At 49.3% G+C, this 24141-nt stretch overlaps 1 protein-coding gene across 2 annotated transcripts in view; it reads right to left on the bottom strand.

Moving 5' to 3' along the window:
- Tafa5 (TAFA chemokine like family member 5) overlaps positions 1–24141 on the bottom strand; it is a 198022-nt gene that overhangs the window by 54699 nt on the left and 119182 nt on the right. For both annotated transcript variants that reach the window (XM_075960268.1, XM_075960267.1), the window contains exon 2: positions 13322–13471. In XM_075960268.1, coding sequence (XP_075816383.1) covers positions 13322–13471 — 150 coding nt within the window. The remainder of the gene's footprint in view (positions 1–13321; positions 13472–24141) is intronic.

Genomic DNA, 24141 nt, shown 5'->3' with positions numbered 1-24141 from the left:
GGAATGTTGCACAAAAATCATCGCCTCAAGAAAAATGCTAGAACTTTCCAACAAGTGGCACCAGGTTTCCAGCGGCAGAGAAAAGGTGAGACTTGGACTCTCTCATACCACAGAGGGCAGGGATCAGAGACAAACGGGACCTGAGTGCAGGACTCAGGCACGGGATCTCTAGAGCAAGAGAGGCCATCCCTCTCCACACAGGGTTAGATGGTGTTAGCTACCAAAGCACAAGCACGTTGCCTGAAAAGCCAGAGCTTGATGGATCAGACAAAGAAGATTTCTCTTTATCAAATCGCCCTATTAGTCAAAGGGCAAGGCTACCCACCCATCAAGTTAGGGCACAGGTAATAGACTCCAAAGTAAAAGGCAGAGGGCCTCCTGCAATACATCTAACAAAGGACCAGGAACCAGCAATGGACAGGGGGCAGGTAGACAGTCTGTGGAGGTGGCCATTTAACTCCTCAATAGGGCACCAGGCCATTTTCAGTCAACAGAGAAAGCCAAGTCATCACCACCAGGATGTCTCATGTGCTTCCAAGAGAGTGGCTAAAATTAAAGACTGAGGATGGCAAGTGTTGGCAAGAACTCAGAGCAAACGGCAGTCCGTGGCTGCAGGTGGCACATTACATAGTACACCTTCATTGAGAAACACTTGGCAGTACTGATAATCAGTGACTCACAGCTCCTCCGCTTGTAGGCATTCCTAGAGAAAAATAAGCACACATGGCTACCAAAAGATGCAGGTGTGTGTTCATAACAGTTTTGCTCGACTTAGAATTCAGAATAAACTACACGCCTGTCTTCTGTAGAGCAGACAAACACAACGGTGTGGTCACAGAACAAAACTGAGCATTGGAAAAGACTTCGGAACACGGCTACTCATGGTGCGAATGGCTCTCACAAATGACATACATTGACACCAGAAAGGCTGCTTGAGTCCAGCAGTGGAGCCGCCCACATCCAGGAAAGTAGACACGGAACAGCAGACATGGGTCAGAGTTCAAAATCACAGCCATGAGCACACACGTCTATAATACGTCTCAGCAATGTTTTTCCAGGGTAATCACTTATCTTGAATCTGCAGCTTTATGCGATACCACAATCTCTTCTACAAACTGTCTACACAGATGAATGTGTGTGAACCTGTGTAATGGTGTAGACGCTCCTCCATAAAGATCATCCGAAGGTGTAAGAATACAGTTCTGATGCAGCAGTTTCCTCCTGGCTTAAATCCTCCATCGTGGGGGGAAGCTCGTTGAGATCAGGATGATCTAAAGGGAGGTGACACACTGCATTCTGCAGGGAAGCAACTCAAACTCAGGAAGTAGACAACTCAGAAGCTTTAGGAAGTCCCTAAAACAGATCAGATTCACAATGCTCCTCACTCTTCAAGCTAAAAGCCCCTCCTAGACAATCCAAGCTGCCTTAAAGGAAACCTTCTCCACAACCTGTGTAGCTGACTGAGTGTTGCACAGTGAGCCATTATCTATGTTGGGCTGAGCTTGGAAGATGCAGCTGTCTTGGACTTCGGCTCCTATAAGTAACCACTCACTGGTACTACTGTATGTGACCAACTCCAGTTCACGAAGTTGGACTTCAGTGGTACCATATGTCATGTCTCTTGTCAGTTCCATCACTGGGTTGAGTAGATGTTTGTTCATGACTCCACAGGAACTGTATCACACAAGAGGGAAACCAGATCACAGGATAAGATGTACCTGGGGGCAGCTCAATACATCAATTGCTGATGATCTCCACACCATTCAAACGAGACATCGCTGTTCCTCAGTGCCCTCAAATACGCCTAAATCCCTAGATGATCAGATTCTTTATATTAAAAGGTGTAATATTGGCAGAAAGATCTATGCAGATCCACCACTAAGCTTTCAATCACTTGCGGATTACTTATAATACCGAACACAAAATAAACACCACGTAACTAGTTGTTATTTCACAATGTCTAGGGAATAAAGGCATGGAAACCACGGGTACAGGCTTAGTACAGATGTATTTAAACCTGCTTCGTGCATGAAAACCAAGGCCTGGCAGACACTCCGGCCTTCTTTCACCCAGCTGCTCAGGTAGTTAGACTATAAACACAGCAGGCTGGGGCTCCTCACCCCCAGCTATGACATCAGCTCACACAGTTGTCTACCTGAGTTCAACAGCCCAGTTTAGGCATTCCACACTGAAGGGCTGGAGAGCATCACACTGGGAGAAGGAAATGTCTCTAGAGGAAAAGATCTTACGGAACCCCTTGATTTACAGTCCTATTATGATATATTCAGGGTTGATAAAAGCCTCTGGTGTACCTCACAGCAATCTGTTCATACCTCCACAAACCACAAACCAACAACCTCCAGAGCCCACAGAACTTACACCAGAATTAGATTCCAAATGTGTTCAGGAGCAAGTTCAGTTCAAGGTCTTGGAGCCATATTCATCCCCTCTGGCAAGCAGGAGTGTCCCTCAGGGGTGCTCCCTATGGGTTTTTGGTGTGGCGGAATCCCAGAAAAATGGTGTGTCTAAGGTCATTTTCCCTTAGGTTTTGGAAGACAGTCGACAGCTGAGGCTGCATTTGGGGCCATTGCTGAAAGGATGCTCGATCCCAAGGAGCACAGATTCCAGAAGCACAAAGCTAGGTATGCTTCAGTGGTGACCAGAACCATCCACCCTACATCAATCATAGGAATAGAGAGGAGACATGCATGCCCCCATCCTATACTCAGCCACACCAGATGATGATTCAAACATCAAAATGAAAGGCTACTTGACTTTGATCTGCTCTTCAGTAAACTGTTTAATTTGGTCTGAAACCTCAGCTGCCATCAAAGACAGCAATTGGGTTCAAGGAAGGGTCAACACCAAGCCTTGAGCCAGTCAGGAGTGTGTATGGGTGAGGCTAAGCTTCAGTAGGCAGGTCCTTGCCCTCAGTTACCTGCACAGTGAGTTCCTGCCACACAGGTCCTTGGGACACCTCATACTAGATCTAGTAGTAATCTCTGAGCGTGGCTCACAGTACAGTGGGGATGTAAGCAGCAAGATGCCATGTCCTCCAGGAAGTCACCCTGGCTTGCTACCTTTTCACTAACACTGTAATCTGGAATACAGATGAATTAATGATGGAACCTAAGCCTTCCGTGATGGACTCAGCTTCTCGCAGGCCTGCGGGGTGGGGCTGAACTCCCTCCATGAAATGATTCCCCAAGACCCTTGATCCTGTGATCTAGTGTCCATGGCAAATGTTCCACCTGCCCAAATCTGGTGATGTTCTGTGACACCGGGGATTGTGTGACACCTGTGCCACCTCCCTCTGAGTCTGGAAGGTACTGTTCCTGGCACCGGGCTCAGGTTTGCCCTTGACTGAGTCAGCAGCCCAGTGTCGCCAAGTTCGCTGATGCACTGCCTGGAGATGCGACCCATTCCTTAGGAGAAGAGATACGGGTGATGCCACCTCCTCCAGGAAGCCTTCCATTGATGCTTCCATCTCAGTCTGTTGATATCTCCTCATGGCGCATGTCATAGTGCAGATTCCATCTTCTGAACATCTCACACCCTGACACCCTCACTCTGCTTGAAGCCACAGGTCCCTTTCCATCTCTTTCCATACCCCAATGTCTCAGGCCTGGGCCAGCTCAGATGTTTCTACGAAGTAACAGGCATTCCATGTGGCCTATTCTCCAGCTGTGTGCTTTGAGCCAACTGTATACCCTATATGGGCCTCAGTTTCCCCGTTTGTAACTTCCCCTCCAAGAGGCCAGCAGGGCTTTTGTGAAACTGTATGAAAGTGACTCGCGTGAGGCTCTTGTGAGCTGGAGGGAACAGGGATAGTCATGTCACCTCCACACTGACGATGGTTGAATATCAACAGTACAGAGCCCAGTTGCCCAGAGTAGGTGTGTATAGGCATCACCCACGTTTACATTCCGTTCTGAGAGTCAGGAGCTGCAGAGCTGGAGCTACTGGCCCAGGTTTATGGAGCTGTGGGCATCCACCCAATAGAAACCAAGGAAAGACAAAGCCATCATTTTTGGCTGGCATGCTTGCTCCCACCCTGAGCAGAGAGCATCACACTTCTCACAGACGCCACCAAACACACCGCTGACAGATTCCCTCCACTCCAGTGAGAAGTGCCGGGACTCGCAGCTCTGTGGCAGCACGCAGGCCTCCTGCATCCTTCCCCAGGAAGTTTCAGAGTGTCCCCCACTGATGGCCACAATCAGAGCAGGCAGGCTGTCACCACATGCTGGGCCCATCAGTTCTGCATTTCATGGAGAGAATTTCCTCAAAGACTTCTCAAAGCTATCTCTTCTTGGACATGCTGATTATTCGCTCACACTGATTAAGCCATGAAGATGGAGCGGCACTATCAGCACAGTATGTGCTGAGCACAAGAAATATCAAGGACGGGGCGAGGGTGGGGCTTCCTGCAACACCAGAGCGGCAGGATCCCCACATTCCCGGCTGTGGTCCTGCAGGTTCACCAGCCTTGTTCATGACCAAGTTGCCTAGAATCCAGCTCCAGTAGGGTATCATAGAGAGAGAGGGCAGGTGGATCAGACAAAATTCATTGGAGCAATGTCAGACACAGGAAATAGGCACTATTCAGGAGATGCTGAGTGAAAGAGGCAGTCCTTCCAGGTGGGATGCAAGACAGGGCTACTTGGAGGGAAGAGGCACACCAAGGGTGAAGTGTACTGCAAAGTTTAACAGAAACACACAAAAAAACCAACAAAAGACCAAGAAGCTGACCTGGGAGAGATGCAGCTTCCTTGCTAACCTCAGCCTCATTTATTTCATAGATTTGGTGTAAAATATTACTTCTTGGTAAATCAGTTATCTATTTATTGGTTTATTTTTAGAGACAAGATCTTTTGTGGCCAAGACTGCCCAGGAATCCCGAAGCCTTGTGTCTCTCTTTTCCAAGTGCTGGAGACACAGGCATATGCCACCACACTGGCATATTAAAGTTATTCTTCTTGGTAATACATGGGGTTTACTTTTTTTGTTTGGTTGGTTTTTCAGACAAGGTTCTCTACAGCTTTGGAGTCTGTCCTGGAACTAGCTCTTGTACATCAGGCTGGCCTCGAACTCACAGAGTTCTGCCTGTCTCTGCCTCCCAAGGGCTGGGATTAAAGGTATGCGCCACCACCACCCAGCGCTTCTGGAACTTTTTGATGACATCAGAACAGCTTTGTTGGCCTTCCAATGCTGACTGAAGATCAGTGGCTCTCCAGAATCCTCCAGGCCTCCAGCAACAGACTGGACTGCTGAGATTGGCCTTGTGGGCTGAGCAGTTAAAGGATTCTCAGCCTCTTCGGTGTGAAGATGGTCATTGGTGGACGACCCAGACCACAGTGTATAAGCCAAATCTAATAAATCTTATTTAATACATCTTTATTTGACTGGTTCTGGTCCTTTAGAGAACTCTGGCTGAGACAGAGTGAGGTGTAGAAGGGGTTTCAACATGTCCATGGTTCCAATTCTCTGAAGATTCGGTGATTCAACAGAGAAACCATGGCCTTGTCATACTTCTGCTCGGCTTGGCTGTTTGTGTCTTTCTATGGATGTCTGTGTCCTTTCCCCTGTAGTCATCTTACACACTTGCAGACACTTGTCTGCTTTGTTCTCTGTAACCCCCTTGATGTCTGTAAGTTGGGTGGACCCGCCCCCTGTTCCTGATGTGATGGTCTGAGCCTTCTGCCTCTCCTCTCTTGCCCCATGCCTGATTTCTATCTACTTACCAACTTCAGGTTAGCTTTAGCTAGTTCACCACTTCCACACACACCTTAACTGTTTGCTTTCTTCTTCTGACTTTGGATGTGATCTGCTCTTGTCTCCCTAGCATGGTCAGAAGGTTACCTACCATTGCTTGGATAGCTTAATTTCAGATGAGTTCATATTCACAATAATAACAACGGCTATACGTAGCTGTCAACTTGCAAACCTGAATCTTTCATCTGTGGTTCAGCCAAGTTATTGTCAGTCAACTACAGGTCCTCAGTGAAGATCTAGGCTGCAGGGAGACAGTGATGCCAAGACACAAAGAGGGTGCCAGGCTGCAGGAAGGCATCACACAACAGCTTTCTTGTGCTTCTCTGCTCACAACTCAGAGATACCAGGGGCCCTGCCTGCAGCTGCACAGTTGCTGCCTGCAGCTAGCTGCACAGTTGCATTAAGAGTTTGCACATTTCCACAAGGCCACATCTTGAAACTGTCCTCCAGTGAACACACTGAAAACTAAACTCCTACATCACATGCTGAGTCATGGAAGTTCTGCCATAAGAACTGCATTCTCATCAACAGATTCATGCTGCCCGTCAAGGTTCTGGAAGAGGCAGATTGGCCCACGTTAGAACATAGCACTCTTAGCTTCTGAAAGGCCTTGGCTGACACTGCACAGACAATGCTGGACTTGGCCTTCCTGGCCTCTGAAACAGAAAAAATGCATGTCTGTTTTTTTTTTTTTTAAGAATTGCCCAGTTACATAGATTTTGTTGGAGCAACAGAGTGGGCCAAACAGAAACAGAAGGAAAAGTACCCACTCTTGGGAAAGGAGGCCCTGCTGCCAACTGTGCCCTCTGCTGGCGGTCAGCTCTCAAGGTGCAGCAAGGGTTGGGACAGTGTTGGCATGTGACCAACTGCCAGCTGAGAGAGCACAGGTGGAAGTGCCCCACCAAGACACACAGCCCAGCAAGATTCCTTCCTACATTGCAATGCCAAAGGCTCCCTTTGTGGGACCCCATACTGCCTATGACGGCTTCGTCTGTCCCCAGTGCTTCTGTGAGGTGAAGCAGAGGACGCCCTGTGGGTTTGCTGAACCATGCCTGAACCTTCTGCCTGTAAGGCTGCAATGCTGGGCAGGAGACCAGACAGATTCCCATGGCAACTCCTCAAAGATCAGCCCATTCTTTTTTCTTAGTTAGTTAGTTAGTTACTAAACTTCTCACCAACTCAGAACATTAGAACCTGAAGTAATTAATAGCCCTGAAGCCCCTGGTGCTATTGGGATGAGGACACCAATACAGGGTCCCCTCATCAGGATGAAGGACCTGGGAGGGAATTGGCCTGGCATCAGCATCTCTCTGTCCCCAGATAAAGGAAATCATGGATCAGGGACTGCATACTCAGTCTGGATCCTGTAACTCCATCCTCCGGAGAATGGACCCTCATTGCCCATCAGCCAGCAGTCCTCACTGGGGGCTAAAGGACAGTGGGCTTTGTAGAACTACGACAGCAGCAGAGGTGTATTCCCAGAATTCATGGGCTCCAGCATGGCTCAGCACACACAGCAGGCACGCTTTCACCGCGGGATCCACACCAACGGCTTGTGAGATCAGTGGACACTGGTAAACATCTTCTAGACCACAAAGTAGCAACGTGGGAGGCTCAATGTCCCAGGCTGAGGCAGGACAGAAAGATAAGAAGGATTCTAGAGACATGGGAAGGGAAAAGGAGCCCCTCACCCCAGAGTCTGGTTGAAGTTTCTTGCCAGCTAAGATCCAGACTTCTAATACAACTAACATTTGCTGTGAAGGTTGCCAGCAGAGAGAATATTCCTTATCTTTTTGTTTCTAATATATTTTTAATAAAGCATAGTATTCATATACCCTGAGTTGTTCAGTTTGGACTCTTTCATTCATATATATATTTCATATATATGATCTTTCATATATATGAATTTTATATGTATGCTTTCTTTCATATGTATATGACCTTATATCTATAAGAATATATACATATATATATATTTCCAAATAAAAGTGTTATAATATCAAAGATCCATGTGTGAATCCCAAGCTTGTATGAACCTGAACATGGCCTTACTCTTTTCCCCAGATTTATTTCCTGTGACTGTCAGAAACAAGATAAATTCTGTTTCATGAAAAGGCACCTTTGTTCCCTGCAACCCTTGTGATCTAAGGTGTTACAAGCTGTCCGGAGGAACCTCCCTATGGCCTCATTTATCTCCTCAGCCACCTTTTGTGATGTAATTGTCTGTGTGGCTACTGAAAAGACAATTAGACATCTTCCTGTCACCTTTTCTTGCAACACCCACACTTACACTTGGGTGTCTTACCCTTCCTTACTGCCATGCTGGTATGTTAACCTTCCTCCCTCAATCTAAGTCGAACCTGTTCTCAATGAACTTCAACTCTGCCTCATACCTTCTTGTCCTAAAATTCTTCTCCGCAGCAGAGTCAGGAATCCTGCTTTCTACTGAGTGGAGGTCTCTGAACAGAGCGTCTTGGAATACTACAGAAGGCAATGTGGAGCTGTGTCTCCAATCCCATCCCACTGCCACTGGCAACCCCTCGGTGTGACACTCTGTCCTAGGGAAAAGTGACAGTTGCATGACCCAGGGACCCTGTGCTTTCAGAAGAGGAAGGGACTTGAGCAAGGAGACTGCCTGCCTGTCTCTTCCTCTGTGGTTGCAGGAAACCATATCTGGAGTCACTATGTTGAAAATTAAGCATGCTCAGCCCCACGCATGCTCAGCAGTACCTTAGCCGGCTTCCCTCTGCACAGAAAGCCCAGCGTCTCAAGCTGTTTGCTAAAGACACAGGCAAAGGTCTTCCACACTCTGTGGCTTCTTTTCCTTCACCCAGATCAGGTGCCCAGAGGCAGGGCAGGGCCTTCTCCAGTGGGCACACTCAGGGGAGCCCAAGTCCTAAGCAAGAGTCCTGGGACTCATCCTCTCCGCTCTGCCCAAGTATCAGATAGCTACTGGGTTGCCACGCGATGTTTCTGACACCGAGAACAGTAAGATCTGGAAGGATCCAAAGCACATTGTGCCTAATCACCCTATTATAGTGCGGAACTGTGAGGAAGCATACAGGCTATGGATGCAGTGGTCATCAAACCCTGTGGCCACAGCTAAAGCTGGACAAGCCAGTAGACTATGTTCCTGTTGAGATTCCCCCTTTGTAGTCCTGATGCAAGTTCATATCCAGGGAACGGAGACTCTCCTCACGTCACCTCCATCCCAGATGCCAGCCACAGCTTGCTCGGAGCTGACCAGGTCCTGATGCAGAGAGGGACCCAAACTCCCCCTGGGCCAGGCTGATCTTCAGGCATGAAGATGTTGCGCATGGCTGTGCTGGGAAGTTGGAGTGCAGTGAGAATATCCTAAGTATCTCTCAGTTTCTAGGAGTCTACAGTGTAGCCTACCTCAGGCATGGCTAATTATCAGATTTAGTCACTGCCTGCTGCATCTGACAAACAGAGGAGTCCTAGGATGTACAAGCCAGCAACAAAAGCCTACGCTGGGAAGTAGAGATCCATGTGGGGTGAGGCTGGTCATTACCAGACCCACAGGCTGGTGAGAGAACCCTAGAGCTGTCAAGTGAAAGACCACTGCCAACTGACGGCTGCCGAAGCTGAGCACAGCCTGGCCACGGCAGGCTGGTTTTGTCATCCAAGGCAAACACCTCTCTGCAGTCTGATGACTAGGAATCTTTGTCTCTGAACTTCTGCAATACATTTCACAGCAACAGGCGCAGGGTGCAGTCTCTGGGGGGCGTGGCTTCTTTCCCCAGCCCTGAAGCTCCAACACATCCTGGCCTGGTTAGCTACTGTGGATAGCCACAGTCTGCTTCTTCCCAGGGGCCATGATGGCCACTCCACTGTGTCGACTTCTCAGCTGCTACCATTCCTGAAGCTCTAGATACCTGTGCGCATGCCTGTGCTCCTTTTGCAATCTCCGTATTCATGACACAACTCTGTGCTAGACATTTAAGGAACTCATGGGCTCTATATTCCTGCATTCATGAAAATTTTCATTTTATTTATTTATTCTTTAAAAGGTTTTTTATTACATTTATTTATTTATTTTGTGTGGGCACGCAGGTGCCATAGGGTGGATATGGAGGTCAAATGACAACCTATTTCTCTTCTTCCAGTCTCCAGGTCCTGTGGATCAAAGTCAGGATTGAGACTTAGTGCCTTTACCCGTGGAGTCATAGCCCGGGCCTTTTTGCTTAAAAGTTTTTGTTAAAGATTATATTTACTTACTTATTTGTGTATGTGTGTATGTGTGTGTGTGTGAGGGGGGCATGAGTATTGGTGTGAGTGTTGAGGTCAGAGGACAACTTGGGGAGTTTGTTCTCTCCTTTTACCACGTGGGTCCTGGGGCTCAAGGGCTCAGACTCTGGTGGCCATGCTTAGTAGCAAGCACCTACAACCACTAAGTCATTTCACAAGTGAAAGTGTCACTTTCTTGGTGGGACAATAGGATGCAGGGGACTTTGTGCTTCGGTGAAGTCCAGTGTCTTTTCCTTCCTTTTTGACTGTTGTGTGGATGGTCATATCTAGGAAGCTTTAGCCCAAGCCAGGACCATGAAGATTCACTGATCTTCCGAGGGCTGGACAGTTCTCAGTCCTCACATCCACTTTGCTGCCCGTGCAGGGTGTGAGGCAGGGCTCTGCTGTCACCCTCCAGCATGGGCAGATCTAGGTGCTCTAGTGACACCTGTTGACAGACCTCTCAGGAGGGGCTCTGGCAACCTCATGGGAAATAGGCTCACTGACTGAGGGCTGCTTTCTGCATTCTCAGTCCCTTGTAGCCATTCCTAAGAGTGGAGGTCACTTGTTCCCTCAGCCTTTCTGAATCAACCCCCCAGTTAAGGGGCCCCATCCTTACCTAGAAACACAGCAGCCTTCTTCATGTGAACTGGTCCTGAAACATATTTCCCTTTCCCCACTTCCTAGCATAGCCCCCACTGCCTCCTGTGTGCAAGTCTTGTATATTACTAGGAGAAGGTTGGTGGTCCCCAAATTGGTATTGTGGAGCACTTGGTATCTTGTATAGCGCTCAGAGTTTTAGACTGCTGAGCTGCTGTCCCCATCACTTCAAGAAGATATGAGCTTTGCTCATGAACTCTGGGTGGTGAGAAGAGATGAAGATGGAGCCTTGGGTCAGAACCTTGGATCTTTTTTGCCTCCCAGCCCATGTTGCTGTCCCTACTAGGAAGTACCGACTGGCACATTCAGCCAGGCAGTTGGCAGAGTCATCAACATCAGCCATGCAGGGATCTTGAAAGTCTCCTCTGAGGAACGGCATTGACCACACATTATGGGGCACCTGTATGCAGTTGAGGGGACTCGCCTCATGCTGGGGCTGCTTGCGCCCCATCCCAGCCTACCCTCCTGCAAGGCTCTCGGGGGAGCCCCCTCAGGTCTAGGTGGGCCATCCATGGTCACTGCTCTTTAGTGGACTTCAACCCTGAGCATCTCATCTCCAAAGCAATCCATCAAGCGTCTCCTCATCCTCTGCCCACTGGCGCCTAACAGTCACGTTTTATTTGGATTTCTTTCCAAAGGAATCTCATGAGAACTCAGCAGAGGGGAAGGAGGCAGCCCCTCTATGCTCTGGCCAGAGGGAGGAGAGTGTATAGTTTTCTGCTGAGAGCCCAGCAAGGGTCTCAGTCCACAGGGCAGCACCATGAAAGGGGCAGGACCATGTGGGGTAAGACAGAACAACAACAATTCCAGCTAGGGCTGCCAGGACTGACTCCGTAGCTCACAAAGCATAGCCATAAGGTTATATCTGCTTGTTGATATTTGTGTTAAATGTTAACCTGCCTTGGGGCAGGTGACCAGATTGCTGTCAGCTCTCTTTTCTTGTGGATTCTGTCAGGTGGATCAATGGCTGCTGGTACGTTGGGTCATGATGCTGGAGACTGGCTTCTGCAGAATTGCTTCAGCTCGGACTCAAGGCCAGGGAAGATCACACCTATTCAGTCAGTCTCACCGTCAGCTCCTTCTTTCCACAGAAAGGAACGTCACTGCTGATCTCTTCATTCATCAGGACCCCACTCAAATACTGCCTCGGCGATGCATCCTTGCCCAGGTGAGGTACCCCAGTGTCACCGCACTGGGTGTGCCTATATGGGGGGGGCTATGAACCAGGTACTTTGAGACCTGATCTCCCTCATACCTGCCTACACCTGACGCACCACATTTGTATGAATGAATGAATGAGTAAGTGAGCAAACGTATTCACAGGTACAAAGTCGGCCAGCAAGAGAACACCCAGCAGCAGCCATGGGCTGGCTACCACTTTCATTCCTGAATTCCGCATCAGCATAGACCACTCCAGGCTAAACATCACTGGCCCAAACTATCTTCAGCAGACACAATGTCATACAGGGAAACTTATTATCCACACAGAGAAAGAAAACAGAAATGCAAAAATTAAATTACAGGGCAGCCCAAAAAATGCCCACTGTGCAGAAAACTCGAGCCAACTAATTTGTTTGGCCTCCCTTGAAAATGGTGAGGTTTTAATATGAGTCTCTGGGACCCAGTTCCTAAGGCACCAGGAGGCTGCTTGTGGGGAGGGACGGGGATTTGGTTACAGATGGGCAGATCCAAATTCAATTAGCCTCAGTCCAGACCCCATCTCCCCGGGCTGATGGAATGAGCGAGGGAAGAGAAAGTGCTGTGGCTGGCGAGCTTCACACCACCCCAACCTGCTCCCAGAAAATCAATCTATGTTACCAAGAAGTGGCTTCCACTCTGCCCACAAGGATCAAGATGCCGGCCTCTTGGAAATTAGGGTGTACAGAACTCGATCCTTAGACCTCACTAGCTGTATATATGGTTAGCTATGAACCAGGCAGCTTATGGTTTCCCCAGCACTCTCTGCTTTGGTCAGCATGTTTAGCCTCATTCTGCACTTTCCTGAGTGCTGTAGACAGTCTTCAAGCCCTTCTAAGTGTCCACACCGTGGGGGTCTAGGGAAGATGCTGAGGAAGGCCAAGGTTCAGTAAGCTTAGGATGCTTCTTTACTATACCCATGGGTATCCAGAGGAGGGCAGGTCCCCAGTTAAAGCAGAGCTAACTCTGAACTCTCAGCTACACTAGAGCCTGGTCAGGTACCAAGCCAGATCTGAGATCCACAGTGGGCACCATCTGGGATCTAGCTCAGGATGTTGTCAGTCCTGTTGTGACCATGCCCCAGATTCTGCGGATCCCTTTCTCAGTCGCCTACCTGGCTTTGGCCCAGCTTGTTCTAATGAACATCTCTGTGGGTTGAGAACAGGAACCATATCTTGGATTTCAGGTTTGTGATACCTGGAATCATGTAGTTAGTGGCCACCCCCATATGCACAGGATTCGCTGCCGATAGATAAATCATACCAGATTTGCCAGCCCAATGAAAGACTGCCCAAAGGCCAGATTCTAGGGATACATCTTGAGGTCTTGGCCTCAGAGCATTCTAAAGAAAGCTACTTTAGAGTGATACCTATTGGCACAGAAGCCCTCAAAGACTGGGCTCAGTACCCTGAAGTATCCCCAGAAGGCTGGGTGCTCTTACCGTCCACACAAGCAGGCCGGGCTCGCGTGGTGCCTGCAATCTGCCCCTTTCTGCATGCACAGCGCGCTGTCTGCCGGGCAATCGTCCTCCGTGGCTGGCTGCTGTCCCGGTCTAGGGTCACAATCTCACAGGTTCCAGCGGCCAGCTGACCTGCAAGGAAGGAACAACCACAAGCTGAGTGGCCACAACCTGAAGTCTCACACCCTGGAGTCCACCCAGCACCCACCTAGAGTGGGTGCCACCACCGCTGGCTCAGCGAAAGCGATGTGGAGAGAGCTCTCTGTGACAGCCAGCAACCCATCTTCTGTATGCTCTGCCAGGGATTTCAGTCAGCCTATCCCAATGGACAGGAAATTAAATGTGGCCATCTCTGCCACACACGGAAATGAAATCTCAGAATTGCAGAGAAAGGCGCTGCCTCCCCCTCATCCCCCACACACTTGGATTTCACAGAAAAACCACCTGCCCAGAGCACAGGGTCCCCAAATCAAGACAAGCCTTGCAGCTTCCATCCCAATATGTCAGTCGCTACCTGCAGGATGTACTATCTTGGACCCACAAAATGGAGCAGCCATAATATATATGCTACCATATTGCAAGGAAGTATTATCATCCTCACCTGGGCACAGAAGGCAGGATGGCCAGAGACCAAGTTATAATTTTTCTGAAAACTTGGACATGCTAATACACATGGACATACATAAGAGGAACACATAGACACACAGAACAGATATTACAAGCCACATGCCTGGCTGGCAGACATGGGGAAAACTATACAGGTATACACAGGAGATATTCAAGTGAGAACACACATTCTATATGGGCACAGACTTGTAGGGATGTCATGTGCTGGGTAGATACTCACACATACACAGGTACACACAAGTTCCTACATGTACACCTACACCTAGGTGTACACAGATTGTATGGATGAGCTCATGTGTACACACAGGCTCTAATGAGTACATTCAGCTATACTCGTGTGCACACAGGCTAACAGGTGTGTCCACGTAGACATGTAATTTCACATGGTGTACTTATCTGCATTCAGGAGCTCATAGGCTACACTGATAGGCCAATGTAAGCATTTACGTACATAGAGGCCACTCAGCTAGACACATATTTTATGTATGTTCCTGTGTAAAAACACAGGTACACAAGATAAGCTTAGAGGTACACAGGCTACATGTAAGTTCCCATGTAGACACACAGGTACACATGAGCACACTCATCTGTACATGTTCTGGGTATTGTTCAGTGTGGATACACAGGTACACTCAGCTGCACACAGGCACACAGGGCCCTGGAGTGACTCTAGAAGAAGGGACACGTTTCTCCAAAGCGCCAACCTCACCTCATGAGAGAAAATCCCAGTGGGAAATAAAGCCCTGTGGTTTAAGCTGTCACTGCCTGGCCAGTACCAGGAAGTTCTAAAGAGCGATGCTGTCCAATAAAGATAGCGTGGTGCTCACAGTGGGCCATAAACATGAAAAACTGGCCACCTTGTAGGAGGACAGAGGGCATCCCTCAGCCCGGCTGGTGCTGCACATTTTGGCCCAGCACGGTGAGCTCCATCACGCAGCTTCACAGTCTCATTAGGGCGCATTCACAGAAACCCTGGGATCTGTCACCCATCACCAGGGTCTTCCATTCACTCAGCACACAGTAAGCACCTTCTACTTGCTGCCCTCTGTGGGCACCAGAAAACTTCATGGCACATGGTACCCCCCCACACACACTTGGGAGCTCCTTCTGGCTACAGGGCACATCACAGAGACGCTGGGTGTCAGAATCCCACCCACCTGGATGAAAGCCATACAGGTGTTGGCAAGAAATGGAACAGGGTCACAGGGACAGACACGAGAAAGAAAGTGGAACAGGCACACAAGAGTGGCCATGTGATTTGCAACCAGATTGATTGGTAGCTCTCAGGGCTTCTCAACAGTAGTTTCTTCAATTTGGGGTGTCCTTCCTTACCACAAGGATCCTTTTGCTACTGTCACCACTCTTTCTCCAGGCAACTGGCTCCTGTGCTGTATCAGCCTTGCTGCTTGGATACTTCAGGCCAACCCAGAGCCTGGTTAGAGCAGGTATCACACACATTAGCAGGAACTATGGGGAAGGGTGGCTCAGCTCCAACAGCCCAGCAATGGCCAGGCCAACAGAGCCTGTGGTATGACCTGTCTGGATGTGACCTGGGCCACTTTGGTAAGGCAGTACTGGCAGGAGCTGTCCAAGGTGACTACACTCAGCTGCTCATATCTATGATGATGCCGACAGATCCTGGCTGGTGGACCAAGTTCATGTTGGGAGAATGGATCAGACACACTGAGAGGAATGATGGGGCAACGAGGACCTCCCAGACAACTCTGAGCCGCCCCTCCTGCAAATGCCCATGCTGTCTCAAGCTGAAGGCAAAGAACAGCCAGAGCTGCCTTCCTCAAGCTGCAAGTTTTGACTCATTCTACCCAATCACACTCTGAATTATGTGCTATTGTTAAGGAGCAAGTACAAGCAAAGGGAAGCACCATTGACAAGCGAGGAGGATAGGCAGGGTAGGAGGAGCACCCAGAACAACCAATCAGAGCTAGCACCAATCCCAGAACCAGAGCACTGGGCTTGATGGGAGCTGAAGGACAAACTGGGTGGAAGCAGACAGCAAGCTCTGCAGCACACAAGAAAGAAGTGGTTTCCTTCTCGTGCTTGTCACTGTGATGTGTGGCTGGGAAGCCACGCGGACACTACCCTACATTTCTATTTAAAACAGGCACACTGGCTCCAGTCACTTTGCTGTTCCTGCCCAGCTTGCCCCACTGTAACTCTGGCCAAGGTTTAGAGTGTCTGGGCCACCTTAGTACATATGATTTCTCTGGAAGGCCTGGAAAGTTGTTTAGAGCTGTCTAGCTAGGGTCTGTCCCAACAAGGGTTTTGAAAGTAGGGGAAATACTACCAAGTCAATGACATCTTACAGTTGTGGTAACTCCTGGACACTGGGGAAGTCTGCCCTGGGCCAGCAGCAGCAGCACCCTGGGCCCCAGTTCCCTATCAGCAACCACTTAAAGGTCACGTGACATGATCAAGGGACCATGCACATGCATCTGGCTGCAAAGAGCAGGAGTGGGAGGGGCAGCAAATACCACAACTCCCAGGCTCTGTCCCTGGAGAAAGATACGACATAATTCAGGCAAATGTCAGATGACCGGAAGTGTCCCTTCCCCCACAAGGATAAGCCCAGTCCCAACAACTGACCAGGCTCTGTTTACACTCAGGTGCACATAACTGTGGCAAGAAAAAACATCCCTCCATGACTGGCTGACCTCACTAAACAGGTTCCTAAGTCACTCATCCATATAGGCAACATGGCCTTCTACTGCTCTGAGATGGTGGCTGTCCATACAATACCACCAGCTACCTTCACACTGACCTGCATGCGCGAATTCCGTGGTGACATCACTACCCCAGCGTTAGACAGATGGACACCCTCTCACTCATACCACTTCTCTCTGTGTCTGCGCTAAGAAAGGTCTCCACCTCGTTCCCACATAGTGGGTGGGTGGAGAACCTGCGCTCAGGGGAGTTGCGGTTTACAGTGCCAGACTGGAGCCTGCCAGCCTGAGTCATTTTCAGCAGGGGCAAGGAAGAGCCTGTATACTCAGGACCCCAGCTGTCCCTTTAAGCACACATCCTGGGAACAGGCCTTCCTCCACTTGGGCCCACCTGCCCTGTTTGCCTTGTGTGGGCTCTGAGCTCAGGGTCTCTGGGAAGCCCCATGCAGGACTGTGTCCCTTTTAGCACGAGAGATAAGCAAACTTGACCGTGGAGTGATTTGAGCTTTCAATTCCTGGGCTTCAGCTGCAGGGGGTTTCTGCAGGGCTAGCCCTTGGGCCTCAGCAAGCAGGGATATTGGGCCCTGGCGTGCCTTGATGCCTGCTCACATGTCAGCCTGCCAGCTCAGCAGTGGGATTAGGCCTTGACACAGTCGTATGATAAACACAAACGCTCTCTGCTCTACTGGGTGCTGATGACAACTGAATCAAATCCTGGGACTTCCTCAAGGCAAGAGCTGGCTCTGTACAGGAGCTTATCAGAATGAGACACCCCCATATGCTGGAATCTGAGCACTGGTTCCATACCACACAGGCTGTGATCTGGATCTTGTCTTACGTTGTACAGGTTGGGTTAGCCCAACACTGAATGGGTCCCGGTAATGACACTGGCCTAGGGGAGTCAATGGCTACACTTTCTCTGGGCATTCAAACCAGGCGCACCCTGTCATCCTTCTCCCTGGAGAAACACTTCTCTCAGGCCATGTCATACACAGGCATGACATCAATGCTGCAACGAGATGAAGGCCATACTGAATACATCTACACAAAAATTCCCAGAACCACATTCAACCCTCTGACCTCCTGGGTCTCTAGGATCCTGAAGGCCACATACGGATGGATGTCCATCCACTTCAGCCACTTCCTGTTTTCTGAGCAGGATACAATTTGCCCAGAGGACATAGCCAGGTACAGAGAACATCAGATTGGAGATCACAGCACAGAACAGGTCCCACTAGAATGCCCAGCTATCCCTCAGACCATCAGGTTAGGGCCAGGTCAATAAAGGGAACAGAATGCCCTGAAGGCAAATTTTGCAAACTCGGTCCTAAATGCTGGATGAGGAAGGCAGGACAGCTTCCACACCTGTTAAAGATTTCATGTGGACATAGCAAAGGCCACTGGCTCTGGACAGGGTGACAAGGCTAGACCTCAGCAGCCAATGTACAGGGTTTCCAGGGCAGGTGGGCAGAAAGCCCTGGGAAGGGGGGTCAGTAAAAAGCAAGGTCCCACGTTCTCTCATGCAGCATCCCTCCACCTGGGGCACACACCGATAAGCTCTTTAGTCCCACAGGGTTGTGACTTATATCTGAGAGGATATAGGATATGATGGATGTCAGAATAAAGATTCAAAGTGACTCTGACAGGTGCAGAGTGAGACGGTGGCATTTAACAATCATAAATGTCAGCCTCCGTGTTTGGATTAGAATGAAGACAAGGTGGAGTCAGGAGGCCAGGGAGGATCTAGAGCCTGCATCAGGCAGCTTAACCTGGCTATGGGATTCATTGTCATTCATAAGACAGGAATCAAGGAGGGCCAGCAAAGAGAGACGTGGCACCCACAACCCGTCTAGAGTTCCCAGGTCAGCCTACAGTTTACCATCTTGGTAAGATACAAAGGTTGCTAGTCCATGGCCCACAATATGTTGGGCATGACTGCTGGCCCCAGGTCAGATCTACTCCAAAATATATAGAAAGCACTGTGAAGCCCACAGGTTGTTCGAACAGCAAAGGGGACATGGAGACCATGGGCCACAGGATTGCAGGCTAACAAGATTTCATGTGGACATAGCCAAGGCCACTGACTCCAGATAGGTGACAAGGCTAGACCTCCACAGCCAGTGTACAGGGTTTCCAGGGCGGATGGGCAGAAAGCCCTGGGGGTCATAAGAAGCAAGGTACCGGGTTCTCTCATTCAGTGTCCCTCCATAGGGGGCACACCAATAGGGACTAAACATTTTAGATAGATAGATAGATAGATAGATAGATAGATAGATAGATAGATAGAGTTATAGATATATATCTGTGACAAAATATAGTTGGGTACCATATGACTCATGAGAAGACTTGCAGATTCATCAGGAGTGTCCTTGGTCTGGGGTCTACTGTGAGCCTGCTGGCTCCCCAGAAAACCTGGAAGGTGGTGTTAAGTTTTTTGGTTATAGGGAAGCAAACTTTCGCTAATGCTCTCAGGCCACCCATACCAAGACAATCAGGAGCAAGAGCTTAGTGGTTCTTTAGACTGAGAAAGAGCTGGATCTGGAGGCAAGGACAGCTTACTCAGTGGATGTTAGTCAGCACCATAGACTTTTGGGCTTCGGCATGGAGGAAGGGAGCAGTGGCTGAGATTCCTGGAAGCAGGTTCACCCTTTCAAACTTTAATCCTAGTAGCCACACTAGTTGCCAAAGAAATTGGGTGGTGCATGCCTTTAATCCCAGTGGTGCATACCTTTAATCCCAGCCCTAGAGAGGAATATAAAATGGGGGAAGACGGCTCTCAGACACAGTCTCATTCTGAGATTCCTGGAAGCAGGTTCACCATTTCAGACTGAGATCAAGGTAAGAAGAGCCAGTGGCTGGCTGTTTGGCTTTTCAGATCTTCAGGTTGAATCACAAATTTTGACCCTGAGCTTTTATTAATCGTGCTTCAGGCCCTGATAGGATGAAGTATTAATCTGCTCAAAATAATGCAAAAGGCTAACAAACTGACTTATCTTGACCATTGCCCACATCAGAGGGTAGGGGATCAAGAGAGGTCCCAAGGCCCCGCTTCTGTCCCTCTTTGTCCCCTGCCCTGTCTAAGGATCCCTCTCCTTCCTGTCACTCCTGGAAGGTATGATAACTTCTGCTATGCTGGGTGCCACCTAAACCCCTGTAGCCCTGACTCATCAGGGCAGGCCTCATACCCAGCCACTTGGGACTCCATGTGGGGGTATGTGAAGTTTGGAAGTGGCCATGGCCAACCTGAGTCAGGTGTTTCCATCTCTTACCCTGCACAAGACCTCAACTTCAAAACGAAGACAACTAAACCACCAGCCCTGTGCAGTGCTCAAAAATTAAGCTACTAATGTTTGGTTTTATCCCCAGTTCTATAGACACATAGTACGAAGATTAAAAGTGCAGGAAAAAAAATGTTCTTAAGATCCGGAGGAGACTCCATCTCAATGTTTGATATAGAATGAAATCAAGTCTCAATTAAATCCCAGTATCAAATTCTCTCTTACACCCAACTACTACTGAGTCAATTAAGTGAGTGCCACAGATCACAAAGCCCAATTCTGAGACCAGCTGAGGATTATCCCTGCATGATAAGAAGCATGGGGGGGGGGGCGAGATTTTAAAAAACCGAGTAAGACAGGCCATGCCGGTCTGCTACCCATCTAGATATGTAACTGGGACAGAAGATGGCAAGGGTCGGATCAGCAAACCACAGGCCTGGTCCCTCTCTGGAAAGACCAGGCACACCCCACAGTCGGTGGTCAAACCCCTGCAGAGGGCAAAGGAATGCATAGCTTTGTCACTAGGAGACAAGACAAGCCCAGGGACTAGCATGAAGGCAGGTTCACTGGCCCTGAGCTGTTTACAGGGACCCTGGTTTCAGATCCACAGATCCACTTCTCTGCCTGGGGCCAGCTATGCTTCCGGAGAGCGCCATATGCATTGGTTACAGTCTTAGGGAGGCTCCCGAAGGACCCCCTTGGCCCAGGCACAGCTGGCTGGGATGGTGTCCCAGAATAAGAGGGTAAGGACAGTACAGAGGAACAGCCAGCAAGATGGTGCTGAACTAGTGCTTTGGGTACAGTGGCATCCCTGGAGTCTCATGCGAACATACACAGAACCCTGAATAAACATGCTTGACATGTTTTAGAGACAGAGCAGAACCATAAAGCCATCCCAATCTGCCCATAGGTCTGTGTAGGTTCCTACAGAGATACAGGTACATGGTCACATGCAGCCTATGGCTCATGGATGGGAAGCACATATATACCCAGGCAGATACAAACATGGTGCTGCCTACATACAAATGCACCCATACATATCCAGACCACACTTTGTGCACACAAACTTTTGCATACCATATGCCACACGTATTCTGATACAAACACACATGTACATACAGACCACAACATGCACACATACAAACAGGGCATCTTGTACATATGCACCATGCTACATTATCATACCATAGAAACACACGACAGCAGAGGCTGTGCACAGCACAGCCTGCACCTGCAGCCTTACACACTCAGGAACATGTGTGTGCAATGCTCTTCTGGCTTAGCACCTATTTTCTATCTGCAAAAGCAGTACTTGCCCAAGTTCAGCAATCTTCCCCAGGGAACCCATGAACTAAGGCTGTGTCCCTTACCTCTCCACTGGGACAGATCCCTACAGCCACTCTGACTGGAGGACACATGGAACATGTGCCACCACTGGCTGTAGATGTACAAGGGTTAGAATGTTTGGGAGAGGTGAGAGGCACCCACAGCCAAGGCCTCTCAGTCCAGTGCTTCCAAAGCAGCTTCTTTAATCTCCATCCCAACTTCACAAACCAGGACTCCTGGTTGCCCTTTCCAAATATCTTCACAGACTAGATTCTCCGAGTTTCTGACTCGCCTCCAAAGCCCCAATAGTGTGGACCCCCTATCCCCACTCCCAGCACATCTCTCCAGGGTAACAAACGACCTTGCTCCTAGCATGGAAGGCAGTAACTGTGCACTGTAGAAGAGGCTGATCTAGTCCCAAGGACCAAGATGAAGTTGAGTCTGGGTAAGGAGGCATGAAGGCTCTCATTCTAAGGGTTTCTTCCAGCTGCCTGGCTTAAACACACTTAGAATACCCACAGCATTCTGTTGCATAACAGGAGAGAAGAGCAAGGAGAAGATCCCATCACCTCATGACCCATCAGGCTGCAGGGTAGCAGGTGTTCTGGGAATTTCTTCCCTGGGGAAACATAACCAACATCTATCCCTCCTTAGTAAGGCTCCACTGACAAATCAAAATACAACTTTGCCAAACTTCACCCTGGGGGGCCAATGAGTTGACTGGGCTTCCAGGAGTCTGTCTGGTGCATCCCAAATCAGCAAAAGATGATGATGTCTCCATAGCTGCATAGGTGGAATCTCCCCTCAGCTAACCTCCCATAGTCTATACTCTAGAACTTTCCAAGACTACAAGGCCATGTATAGCTAGGGCAGAATTACATATTTACATAATTACTGTCCAGGAGGTGCAAGAGGGACCAGCTGGAATCTCAGACCAACGTCCTGTGACTTCCCAGACTCCTACGTAGAACTTCAACAGCAACAAGCTCACTTCAGGGTGCCTTTCAAGCAGGAACAGGGATGGTGGTGATGGCTGTTATGGGTTATGTTGAGGACAGTACTCAACAACATGGGAGAGCCCTGACCTCAGGGGTCCCAGAAAAACCAGCTGCCCAGGGAATCCCTTTCCTCCCTGAGGAATCAATCAGCCATTAGTGCTCCCCAGGTAGACAGAACTGTTCCCTTCCATTCTGGACCTATGTGGGCACTTAACACAGATGAGGCTGCCCCTAGGAATAGATCGCAGGATATAAGCTCCCAAGAGGTGCTTCAAGTCCCTAGAGGTCGGTGAGCTCTGTACGTCTCCCAGAAGGTTCCTGGGCATCCTCAGCAGCTGGACGCTGCAGGCCATTAAGACTGCTTGGCCTGAGTGATAGGTAGAATTCTCACCTGATCTATAAGCTGATCCCTTTGGGAGGGCAGAGTGGGGGCAGATCCTTCTGGAGGGGGTTCTACCTGTAGCTCTAACCACAGGTTGGGGACTCTCAAGTACCCGGCTGTTCCTGTTGCCTTTTTTTTTCTAGGTCTGAGTATGCACCACCTCCCCTGCTGCCTGCGCCTCAGCAGGCAGGCCATTCTCTTGAATTAATTATCAGAGTAAAAGCATGTAGCTTTGGGCTCCCTCTCAAGCTTGTCCCTAGGGCCTAGCTGGATGCAAACAAGGAACACCCCAAGCCTCTGCCCACACAGGCAACCCAAACTCCCTGCTTCTCCTAGCACGGTTAGCTCAGTGACTTGAAGCTTAGGATGTCCTATGAGAGTTCAATAGCCCACTTCTCTGTTATCACCCAGGCTTTGGTGGAGGGCAGGAAGAGACTGGGGCACACTTGCTGACTTCTGCTTTCCACGGGCTGAAGCTGTTCCAATGCTCAGAGAGATGTCCACGGGGATGTGCCTGGCCAGCTGGCCTCCATTCAATTATCCCCTTAATGTGTATATTAACGAGGTGCTGTGGCCTGCCTTGGCAGGTCCGGTACAGGGCCCAAGACTGATCCTGAGATTGTCTTGGAAAGCTGTTGCTACAACATCATAAACACAGCAATTATGCCTCAGTTTACAACTTCACCAAGGTCAATAAAAGACAGGCTGCAAGCTAGCTGTGAGCATCTCATGGCGGGTGAGTTGGGACCAGAGTCCAGGAAAACACAGACATCTGACCTGAGGCAGCATGGTACTTCCTTGATCTTGATGCTACAGTAACAGGCCTTTCCTAGAATGTCCAAATCCCACTTGCAAGCATACGCTGTGGGCAATGACACTGGGTAAAAGGGACAGTGTCACCCACAAACACTCAGCTGAAAAATGTCCAGTGCACCCCACAACCCAAGTTGCTTCTTTAGGAGAGCTAGTTCACACAGCCTGCCCTACCCCTATCTTCCACCCTACTCCAAGTTAGGTAAGCCCTGGATATGGTGGCTTTCAAGGCCTCTTCAATGCACGGTACACAGGGATTCTTGATTGCCTGGGTACCCTAATATTCTCACAATCCAGAAAAGGAACAAGAACTTCAAGCAGAGACAAAAGCTCAGACCTCATCTTCCTAGGTGCCCAGAATACCACTGCCAGGAGAGGAGGGCCACAGGCTTTGTGGGTCTAGAAAGGGATGGAGTCTGGAATACTCCTCTTGTACGTTCAGGGTGCTCTACCTGGGCAGCCCTCAATGACCACAGAACAAAGAGATACCAACTAACGTAACATGGCAGAAAAGGCAAAGTCAGTTCCAAGGCCAAAATGAAGACATAAGGATAGCGTGTGCTCACAACATACACGTGTCGATTCTACACAGCAGCACGGAACGGTGCCAGTAATCAAATGGATGCCTGGTAAAACCATTTCAGTCTTCAGTGAACCCCTGTGTCTTTCAAACATTTCTGAATAACAAGGATGCTTA

Source organism: Microtus pennsylvanicus, chromosome 2 (genome assembly GCF_037038515.1).
Source record: "Microtus pennsylvanicus isolate mMicPen1 chromosome 2, mMicPen1.hap1, whole genome shotgun sequence".
In the NCBI taxonomy this organism is placed as follows: domain Eukaryota; kingdom Metazoa; phylum Chordata; class Mammalia; order Rodentia; family Cricetidae; genus Microtus; species Microtus pennsylvanicus.
This window is presented reverse-complemented; position numbering and strand designations above follow the sequence as displayed.